The sequence below is a fragment of the Mesocricetus auratus genome, unplaced genomic scaffold, assembly GCF_017639785.1.
Source record: "Mesocricetus auratus isolate SY011 unplaced genomic scaffold, BCM_Maur_2.0 Super-Scaffold_100038, whole genome shotgun sequence".
Taxonomy (NCBI): Eukaryota; Metazoa; Chordata; class Mammalia; order Rodentia; family Cricetidae; genus Mesocricetus; species Mesocricetus auratus.
In genome coordinates, this window is record NW_024429216.1 from 1,804,764 (window position 1) to 1,816,888 (window position 12,125).

Below are 12,125 nucleotides of genomic sequence, written 5' to 3' on the forward strand. Positions count from 1 at the left end.
AGATGAATGACAAACAAAGAGATCAAGACCATGCTGCAAAAAACCCACAGAAACAGCTAAACTGAGCATGTAGGAACTCATGGACCCCAGTCTGACAGCTAAGAAACCAATATAGGACCTAACCAGGCCCCCTGAATGTGGGTGTCAGCTAGGAGCACTGGGCAGTCTATGGGGCCTCTGGCAGTGGAACCAGCATGTATCCCATGTGGACAAATGGATTTGGGGAGTCAATTTCCCATGGAAGGATAGTATCTTAACCTATATACATAGGGGAGGACCTAGGCCCTGTCCCAAATGACAGATTTTGTTGATCCCTCTTGGAATGCATTATCCTCCCTGGTAAGTGGATTGAAGATGGGAAAGGGGGTTGGGGGTATAGGAAGACTGGAGGGAGAGGGAACTGGAAATGATATATAAAATGAGATTATTTCTAATTTAAATAAAATTGATAAAAATAAAATAATATAAAATAACATGAAATACCAGTAGCACAGGCATTGGGAGCAACAATTTATACATAGGACATCCTAAAACTGAAAAGCTTCTGAAATACAAAGTGGACAGCAATACAAAACAAGAATCTACAGAATGGGAAAAGACCTTCACTACCCCTACATCTGACACAGGGTTGATCTCTAAAATATAAAAAGAACTCATGAAAATATACATCAAAATACCAAACAATCCGATTGAAAAGGGGTACAGATATAAACTTAGAATTACCAACAGAAGAACCACAGATGGCTGATAGTCCTTTATGGAATTTCTTAACATATTTAGCCATCAGGGAAATGTAAATCAAAACAACTCTGAGATTCCACTCACTTCTGTCAGAATAGCTAAAATCAAAAACACCAATGACAGTTTACGCTGGAGAGAATGTGGAGTTGGTGGGAGTGTCAACTCATATAGCTACTTTGGAAATAAGTATGGATGTTTGTCAGGAAAATTGGAGTCAGTTTACCACAAGATCCAGCAATTCCACTCTTAGGCAAATACCCAAAGATGCACATTCATACAATATGGACATCTGTTCAACTATGTACGTAGTAGCATTATTTGTAATAGCCAGAACCTGGAAGCAACCTAGATGCCCCTCAACTGAATAGTGGATACAGAAAATGTGGTACATTTACACAATGGAATACCACTCAGCAGAAAAAACAATGGAATCTTGAAATTTGCAGGCAAATGGATGGCACTAGAGGAAACTATCTTGAGTGAGGTAACCAAGTCACAAAAAGACAAACATGGATTTTAGACATGGAGCAGATGATTGCCAGCCAATAATCCCACAGTCAGAGTGACTAGGAAACAGGTATTACCCTAAAAGAGAGATGCATGGTATGCCCAGAGAAGGCAAATGGGAAGAGAATTCCTGAAGGGATTTGGAGCATGGGGGAAGAAAGGGGAGGAGAAGCAGAGAGAAAGAGAGGGAGAGAAGAAGACGATATGGGGGAGCAGGAAGGTAGAGTCAGGGGAAAAATAGAAGAGAGCAGGATGAGAGATAACATATTAGAGGGAGCCATTATAGGTTTGAGGAGAGATCTCACACTAATGATATTTTCAGATATTAATGAGTATGACACCAACTGGCATTGAGGCTACCTTAAATGCCCTCCCCTGATGAAGAGATTGTTGATTTACTTGTATTCCATCCTAGAGCCTTCATCCAGTGGATTATGGAAGCAGAGGCAGATACCCACAGCTAAACTCTGAACTGATCTGGAAAACAGTTACAAAGAGGAGTGATGAGCAAAGGAGTCAAGACTGGGCTGTTGAAACCCACAGAGACAACTTATCTGAAAAAGTGAGAGCTCATGGTCCCCAGAATGGTGACTGAGAGGCCAGCATATGATTGATCCAGAACTTTTGAACATGGGTGTCAGTGAGGAGGCCTAGGAAATCTATGTGTCCTGGAGTAGTAGAACAGTATTTATCCCTGCCATACATATGCAATTTGTGTGCCCAACCCACATTGAGGGATGCTCTCTCAGCCTGGACACATGGGGGATGGCCTAGGTCCTGCCCTGGATGAAATGATAGACTCTGGAGATCCCCATGGAGTACCTCATGCTCCCTGGGGAACAGAGTTGGTATTGGATGGGGAATGTGTGGGGCCTTTTGAGGGCAGGGGACTAGGGGAGGATGAGGGTGTTGGGATTGACATGTAAAGAAACTTGTTTATAAATTAAATAAAAAATAGCCCTACAAATCTTATAGGAAATGGGATTATACCTTGCAGAATGGCTATGACCAAGATAGAATGGAGAGTAAGGCAATACTTCTCAATCACTGGTGGGTGTGAAAAATTATACAGCCATTTTGGTAATCATTATGACATTTTCTCAGAAATTTGGTAATTGATCTACATCAAGAGCTGCAATATCACTTTTGGACATATACCCAAAGAAAGTCCATTCATAGCAAAAGGGCATTTGCTCAACTAGTCCATAGTAGCATTATTCATAATAGACAGACCTTGGAAACAACTAGATATCCCTCAAGCAAAAAATGGATTAAGAAATTGTAACACATTTACGTAATGAAGTACTACTCAGCAGTAAAAACAATGACATTTTGAAATTTGCAGGCAGAAGGCTGGAATTAGAAAAAATCCTGTGTGAACTAATCAAGACCAACAAAGACAAATGTGATATGTACTCACTAGACAGAGCAAAGGATAACCAGCCTACAGATAACCACCCCAGAAACATTGGCAACAAAGAGGATCCTAAGAGAGACATACATGTATCCTCCTAGGAAATGGAAACACACAAGAGCTCCTGAGAAAATTGGGAGCATAGGAGGGAAGGGATAGTTTGCAGGGAGAGAGGGAACTAGAAAAGGGAAGTGGGGAGAACATAATGAAATGTTATGGTTGAGTTGGGGAAAGGACAGAGAGAGGGATATCTTGACAGATGGAGCCATATTGGGATCATACAGAAATCTAGCACTAGGTAAATTTCCAGAAATCCACAAGGATGTCCCTAGATTAAACTCTAAGCATCATTGGGCAGGTTCCCTGAACTGGCTTTCCCCTGTAATCAGATTGAGAACTACTACAAGTGCCAGCATATAAACTTCCTCCTATGACTCATGAAATTGGATGCAGATATCCACAACTAACCACTAGATTGAGCTCCTGATGTCCAACCAAAGAGAAGAGGAGTGATAATGTGACCAAAGGGGTCAAGACCATGATTGGAAAACCTACAGAACAGCTCATCTGATGAAGCAGGATCTCACTGATTCTGAACTGACAGCTTGATATAGGAAAGCGTGCATAGTAGCAAAATAGTTCCCTTGAATGCAGATAATAGTGGATATATTGGGCAGTTTGTGGGGACACTGACAGGGAGACGAAGATATATCCCTAGAGTATCGAATGACTTTTTGGAGCTCATGTCTTATGGAGAGACACCTTCCTCAGCCTACATATGGTAGGAGTGTCTTGATCCTACCTCAAAGTGGTTTGGGGACAAACTTCATTGAGTCTCAATGGGAGGCATCACCTTCTCTGAGGAGTAGATGTGGTTGGATGGGGGAATTTGGAGACAGGAGGAGGGGGTGTGGGAGAGGTACAATATGAAGCAATAAAGGGGATGTCACCTATAATCTTCAGGCAATGGAATACTTAGTTCCCAGTTGATGTTTTGAAGGATTAGAAATATGAACTTGTTGGAGGAAATGGGTTTGTTTTAATTCAAAATGCATCTCAAGAGAGAAATATGCCACACAAAAGAACATATGTTGAAGTTTTAAATAATTGTGGGAAAGGAGATGGAAAAATGAGGAAGGTAGTAGAGAGGCCATCCTCTGTGTATAGGAACAACAGAGGAGAAATGAGAGGCATAGAGGAGGAGAGACAGAGAGACAAAAATGGAGAGAGAGGGGTAAGCAGGCCGGCAGATAGAAAGAGAGAGAAACATGGAAGGTAGGTAGGGCCCCTTTAAAGGGGAACATAGTGAATGGACACAGGTAGTGCTCTTAGTGGCTGCAGCTAAGCAGGTACCTTGCCAAAATCCAACGGCAGGACAGTACAAATTATTGAATAGTAAAAATGTCACTGATTATGATTCAATATTTCAAAGGACTGGCACCATTCTGATTGTATAATTTTGCTTCCTATTTGTAGAAGGAGGTGTGACATCTTAGGTGTTTGCCACTCCCATACCTGCCCTTCTTGTGTTAAGCTTCTTGTCAGTCAACTGATGGACTCTTATCTTGTCCCAAACAAACAATTCCTTGTATAAGTTGCCTTATTAATGGTGATTTGCCACAGCAATAGAAAAGTAACCAACACACCAAAGGTTCAAAGTCTTCTTTAATGAAAAGCTCAGCACACTGAAAACAGAAACTGATGCAGACATTAGTTTTGGGAAAGTATCCCCTGTTCACAGACTAAAAGAAATAACTTTGTGAAAATGGCCTTACTATCAAAAACAATGTCTAGATTCAACACAATCTCATTCATGGTTTTAATGTCCTTATCCAAAAATAAATATAAAAATACCTTAAAATGGAATACAGAGCGATTGGATGTGCCTGCTAAGTTTAACATTATATAACTACCTTAAAGTAACAAGTGCCATTACAGAAGATGGAATGGAAAAATGTAAGATCTGTCCATAGCAAAAGAGGAGCTGGAAAATCCTGGCTTGCTCACATAACAGAGCAAGTGTAGTATAATCTCACAGTGACTGAGGCTGCTTGCAACAGGCCTGCAATAGGCTGGTCCACAAATGATACGTTTGGGTTGTGTAGAAGACTCATGGGAATCTACTACTCCCTGAAAGTGCCAATTAGGTTTCAGTGGGTAGATACAAAGCACACAATCCCACAGGTGATCCTACTTGATTCAATTAAATGGGTCACAAACATACATAAAGTTTTAAAAGATAATTGTAGGTCATGGGAGTTAAAAAAAGATGAGAGGTCATTAGATAGGGTAAAGTGTTTCAACAATCAGAATGTAATTTATACAAGGTATGAAATTTCCAAAGAACAACTTCAATAATAAATTCTAATGAAAGAATACATCCCAGATAATCAAATCAATTTTTGAAAAAAGTACCTTATTTCAAGTTATACTAAAATATATGGTAACAAAACCCAGCACTATACTGATACAAAACAGTTGTAGATTCATGGAATAGAAAAACCAAGACATAAGTTTGTGTAACTGCAGGCATCTGATTTTTTACAAAATGGCAAAATTATATATTTGAAGTAAGACAAGATTTTCAGAAAATGGTGAGTTGCAAACTGGGTAACTATGGTTAGTAAAATTAATTTAGATCTTAATCCCTCATAACATACACACACACACACACACACACACACTCATGAGCGAGCGAGCAATTGAGAGAGAGAGAGAGAGAGAGAGAGAGAGAGAGAGAGAGAGAGAAGGTCCTGACATACATACTAATTCCAGATTCATCAAGACCTCAATAGAAGACCAAAAATCTATGAAACTGGAAGGGGAAAACGTAGGAAGTCCATTTTGAGATGGAATCACAGCTAATTACTTGCTTTTTTAACTTTGTATTTTTTCATTTCATTTTACAATCCAACTGCAGTTCTCCCTCTCACCCCTCCCATCATTCATCTCCTCCTCATAGGTCCTCCCCTTCTCCCTCCCTCCTCCCTATCCCATCACTGGCCCACTTCTCACAGGTAAGGACTGTAGAAGATCTATATTGTGAATGTGAAGGAGCAGGGAATAGAAGACTGAATGGGTTAATGTGAATGTGGGATCAGAGGATAAGTAATAAAATTAACTAAAACAAAGAATATATGAAAATTACTATGGAAAGTAATTAGTTTTAAGCTCATTAAAAATATTGAAAAGATTATGTCAGACTACAATACTGCTCCCAGAAATCACAGGATATTGAATAAAAACTTCACTGATAGTATTGAAATATCTCCTTAGGAGTTGTTGCCAAGAAATGGCACGAGGAACCAAATAATACAGGCAATTTCCAGTGTTGTCAGTCTCCCAAAAACTAGTTGGTATGACCCTATTTCTAGAGACATCTTCATAAAATTATTACAATACATAATGAAAAAACCTGGCACTGGGATGAAATATACTTTTCTTCTGAGTAACCCACATAGTACCAGAAAGTGTTAGGCAGTCTGATAATGGGAGATTGTCATCAACAGTATTACACAGCTGTGAATACTCTGATCCAAACTTTACATATGCTTACATTACAGTGAAGTAATAGAAATTGTTGTATCAGGGTAATTAATCATTTTCTGATTAAGAAGAGTTCAAAGTTGATCCAGTCAACATGGTCAACTCCACATCCTGGGGGTGAATAGACCATAGTGTTGAAAATGTCATTGTTTTTCAGCTAAAGAAAATTGATGTGCCTATCATATTATCTCCTTAGTAGCTAATTTTATCCTTTTATATCACTACTGATATCCTGGTCAAAGAAAATTCTTCTTATAGTGAGAAGAGGCATTTTTGTATACTTAAAATTGTCCAAAATGCTAACAATAAGTGCCTTGTCAGTGCTCACCATAAATAAGACATCTATATTACTTTAGAGTCATAAAAACACAGAGGAAGTAGGTACAGAAATGTAAATGCCTAAAGATGGGTTAGAATGACACAGCATATTGTCTCCTAGACATTGTATGGACATAACATTCTTTAACTCATAGTAGTTGTGTACAAGACCTACACAAGAGTGTGCCCTAAAATACTCTGTCAAGCATATAGGAAAGACTTATGTGCAACCACACCATTCCTGTGGCTTTATAAGCAGTTAAAGTAGTTAGTCTGCAAGGCTCATGAGAACCCTCCTTCTAGAGTCTATAGGTAGTTAGTGGTTGCTTGTGCAGGAATAGATTATTTTTCAGTAGAGTTTCTACTAGTAAGGCACCCATGTTCTGATAAACGACTCTTTTCCTATCCTCCAGAAAGCAATCTCAATGAAACTTATGGGTTCACAACCACACATGAAGAAATGGGATATGGAAGAATAACATAAAAGTAGTTGGGAAGAGGAAAAGCAAGAATGACAACCAGGCAAGAGATTTATTGGGCCATTAATGCGATTTAAAAAACTTGTACATATGTATGAAAATGTCTGAATGAAACTTCTATTATATATAATTATTATATCTCAAGAAAACATAAACTAACCTCTGCCCATGGAAATACATTTGACAATGAACAAAATAAGACTTACTATGTTTGGACAGATGCATCTTAAAATGGCAGACAGTCAGGCTAATATACAAGAAGCCAATGGGAAAAAAGACCAAAAAAAATACATAAATGAGAGGTGTGGTAGGAAGAAAATTACATTTGTTATTTTTCTGAGGCTGAGATAAAACATCATGAGCAAAGGCAGCTTAAAGTATCAAGATATAGTTTAATTATAGCTTATTGTTCTAGAGGAATGAGAATAAATGAGGGGAAAGGAGGCAAAGGCAACAAGTGCCAGGCAGGGCACCCCAGCAGAAATCTTAGAGTTCATTTCTTTAACTTTAAGCAGGAAGCAGAGAACAAACTGGAAGTGGCTTAGTAATTTATGTTTTTGATGTGGATATAGGGGAACATTCCTCCATTGGTGGTGGTAGTGGAAACTTGTAGAGCCACTTTGGAAAGCAACATGGTGTTTTCTCAGAAAACTGAGTGTGGTGATACATTGATTGTACAAATAAAGTCTGTTATGACTGTCAGAGAATTGAGCATGTTACTAGCTAACCATAGAGGTTTGGAGGTCTGTACAGACAGACAGGATGTGAGCTACCCAGCAGAAACAGGATATAAACAGAGAAGAACAGGACCTCATTCTCTTGTCTGCTGAGATGCTAATGGAGGTAATGGGTGGTGTTGGTTTGCTCCTTCTCTCTAATCTCTCAACATTTTCCTCTTTATGAGACGCATATTTTTTATTACTTAGATCAATTAAGAACTCCACTTGCAACTGAGAACCAATCTGCTGCATAACCCAGCTATACAATTCTTGGACATATACCCAAAGGATGTTGAATCTTTTGAAAAGGATAATTGTTGAACTACGTTCATAGCAGTGCTTTTCATAATAGCCAGAATATGCAAACAACTGATGGGTCCCTCAACAATGGATAAAGAAAAGGAGATACATTTACATAATGGAGTATTACTCAACTGTTAAAAACTGACATAAGGAAATTTAAATGGGTAGAACTATAAAAAAATATCCTGAGTGAGGTAACCTAGACACAGAAAGACAAACATGTTATGTACTCACTCACAAGTGAATACTAGATGTACATTAAAGTATAACATGCTATAATCAATATCCTGTGAGAAAATTGATATCAGAGTGCCCAGAGTACAGAAATCCATGGTTATGCCTGGGAAAGGAAAATGGAACAGATCACTTGAGTTGACTGGGAGCTGGTGCTGACGCGAAAAGACAGATTAGGTTGGGAACATGGATGGAGGGGCAGAGGAGTGAATGAAATATCGTGATAGGTGGCAATTTGGGGTCAGGTGGAAATGTGGTGGAAGGGAAACTCCCATGAATGTAAAAGGATAATGGAAACTAAGACTGTTATCAATAGTGGATAAGTAGGCTTAACTGGCCATCTCTTGTAGTCAGGTGGGAAATACATACATCGTCATCAGAAAGCCTTTATCCAGTGACTGACAGAAAAAGATACAGAGGTCCACAGTCAAGACTGGGCCTAAGGAAAGGGCAAATACTGATGAGAGAGATTAAAGGTTGGATGATCCACATGTGTAGGTCATTTCACAAGAACCCACAGAAACTACTTACATGGGCTGGTATGAGATCAAAGCCTCTGGACTGACAGCTAGGAAGTCTGCATGAAACTGACTGAGGGTCTGTACATATGTGTGAATGCTGTGTAGCTTGTTCTACTAATGGGACTCCTAGTCATGGTAACAGGGCCTGACTGTATTGCTTTGATTGACTTTTCAGAACTTATTACCCGTAATGGGTTACATTGACCAACTTTAATACAAGCAGAGGAGGTTGGTCCTACCTGAACTTGATATGCCTTGCTTGGTTGACACCTATGCTGAGGCATGCCCCTTTATGAACAGAAACAGATGAGTGAATTGGGAGTGGAGATGAGAGGCAGGTGGGAGGATGTAATGGGGTGAAAGAAGGGAGGGGAAACTGTGGTCAGTGTATAAAATAAATGCATAAACATAATTAAAAACCCCTCAAAGATATACTTCTTCATACAGGGTTGTGCCTCATAAATTCTGAAACAGTGTCAAAATGTGGGAAACAAGTGTACAAATTTTAGTGTCTATTTAGAGAATTTCTCGTTTAATACACATAAATGAATACTGGGAAGACCAGGTACTACATTGTTGCCAGGAAGATGTGTCATGATTTAAGCTGTGGGTGTACCCTGTTATAAAATAGTGTGTGAGAACAGGATGACTTCAATATTACATTAAAAATGGTGATGAGCCTTGGAGTCACAGACTGGTTGGAAGTAGAGAGATGATAGGGAATCAAGTGAAGATTGCAGAATACACTAAAGTCTAGGAGTATAGTCAAGTTAGATAACATTATTGATATTTTGAGTTTGAGTAACAATATTAAGCTAAAAAGACAAGATAGTATGTACTTGTAGTCCAAGAACTCAAGAGGGAGGTTCAGATGAAAATGAGCTTCAAGGTCATCCCTGACTATATAGAGAGTTGAAGAGTAGCCTAAGCTATATCTTACTTACTTAGAAATGTCTCTGAGCCTCCCAGAACACCTATATTAGACAGGACACTCACCATATCCGTTGAGGAACCATTCAAAATAAGTTGCCAGTGAATCTGGATTCTTGGAAAATTTTGTCTTACTCCAGTAAAAATAACCAGACACAAGAATATCTCTGGGATTTCTGATGGCATATATCATCTTAAATGAAAAAAACATGTATATTAAGGTCAATATGGTGATTTCAAATATTTTGACTAGCACAAGTTATATTAAATGTCAATCAAATATCCATGAGGTATCTAACAACATTTATTATTTTCATTTGAACAAAATGTATATGTGAGTATGAAATATGTATAGTCAGAAACTTTTTGTACAATTTTATTTGGTTTACAAACATGGAACAGCAAAAATATTGAGATCACTAACACTGGAAAAGCAAAACAGATATAACAAAAATCCAAGATTGATTCTACATTGTATCTTAGAGAGTAAAAGTCCATGCATCCGCTATAAAAGAATATCTAGTTTATACAGGGTGATGAGTAGTTTGTTAATCTAAATGCAATATGGCAAACCAATTTTTATATAAGTGTAACTATCAAATGTACCTCCCAAAAGAATGGTGGCGCAGGAGACTGGGCACAGGTGGCCATTCCTGGCAGACCAAGCCATCCAGAGTCACTGTTAGTCCCACATCCACCCACTGAAAGACATGACCTTGGGCTTGTCTCCAGCCTACATTCTGCTTGCCTTCCTTGGGGTCTACTGGCCTGGGGACTGTGAACAGTTGGACCTGCTCTGGAAGTCCAAGCCATCTAGAGTCTGCCAACATTGTATTGCAAGTCTTACCTCAACCCACGTAAAGAGGTGAGCTTGGGCCTGAATCCAGGCCACATTCTGCTGGCACTCCTTGGGGTTGTTTGCCTGGGGGACTGTATGCATTCAGCCATGCCCCAGCAATCCAGAGTGTGCTGATATCACAGTGCCTACCTCCTCCGTCTACTAGGAGAAGGAGTGTCTCAGACCTGCCTGGACCCACATGAAGAGCCATTGGAGTATCAAACCTGCTTGCACCTACCAGAAGAATATATTGGAACTGTATGACAAAGAGAGGGAAAGATAATACCTGCACCCACTGGAAGAAGGAATTGGAAAACAGCAGTATAAGAACACATCCAATAATGTAAAGACCAACATGACAACACAAGAGCCTAGGGACTCTATACCAATAAGACGTTAGCACGCCAACACAGATGAAGCAGAAGAGAACAACCTTACAAACAACTCTATGAAGATGATAGAGACACTCAAAGAGGAAATGTGATAATTCTTTAAAGAAATGGAAGAAAACTAAAAAAAAAGATTCAAGAAATGCAGGAAAAGAAAAAGCAAAAAATTCAAGAAATGCACAAATATCTTAAAGAAAGCAAAGAAAGTCAAGAAAAATCACGTAAACAAGTGAAGGAAAGAATTCAAATAGTTGATTGCTTGAAAGCTGAAATAGAGACAATTGAAAAAAAAACACAGTCTGAAGGAATGCATCTATTAACACGAAAAACCTGAGTAAATGATCAGGAACTACAGATGCAAGCACAACCCCAACCCAGAGAATACAAGAGATTGAAGAGAGAATCTCAGGCATTGAGGGTAAACTGGGAGAAATAGATTCATAGACGAAAGAAAATCTTAAATCCAACACATTATGAACACAAAATATCCAGGAAATATGGGGCACAGTGAAAAGGCCAAACTTAGGAATACAAAGTATAGTAGAATGTGAAGAAATACAACTCAAAGGTGCAGAGAACATATTCAATATAATCACAGAAGAAAACTTTCCCAACCTAAAGAAAGACATGCCAATGAAAGTACAAGAAGCTTAAAGAACACCAAATAGAGTAGACCACAAAAAATTTCCCTCACCACATAATAAAAAATCACCAAATATACAGAATACAGAATACAGAAAGAATATTAAGAGCAGAAAGGAAAAGGCAAAGTAACATATAAAGACAGAACTATTAGAATTACATCTGACTTCTCCATGGAAACCCTGAAACCCAGTGGTCCTTGATAGATATTATACAAACACTAAGAGACCAGGGATGCCAGGCCAGCCATACCTAGAAAAGCTTCAAATCACTATAGATAATAAAAATGCTATTCCATGACAAATGCAGACTTAAACAATACATACCCACCAATACAGCAATACAGAAAATACTGGAAGGAAAACCTCAACCCAAGGAAGTTAACAGCACTCACAAAAACATAGGCAATAGATATTCTCATTTTTACCAAAAGCCAGAAATAGGGGGAAATCTCACTCATAATACCATGACCAAAAACAAATCCAAAACAAACCAGGTTCAACAGTCAATGGTCATCAATATCCCTCTATATCAATGGTCTTAA

At 38.7% G+C, this 12,125-nt stretch overlaps 1 protein-coding gene across 1 annotated transcript in view; it reads right to left on the reverse strand.

Moving 5' to 3' along the window:
• Positions 1–12,125, reverse strand: part of LOC101826585 (alcohol sulfotransferase A-like) — a 50,353-nt gene that overhangs the window by 18,957 nt on the left and 19,271 nt on the right. The window contains exon 4 of the mRNA XM_040734234.1: positions 9,779–9,905. Within this exon, the coding sequence (XP_040590168.1) occupies positions 9,779–9,905 (127 nt within the window). The remainder of the gene's footprint in view (positions 1–9,778; positions 9,906–12,125) is intronic.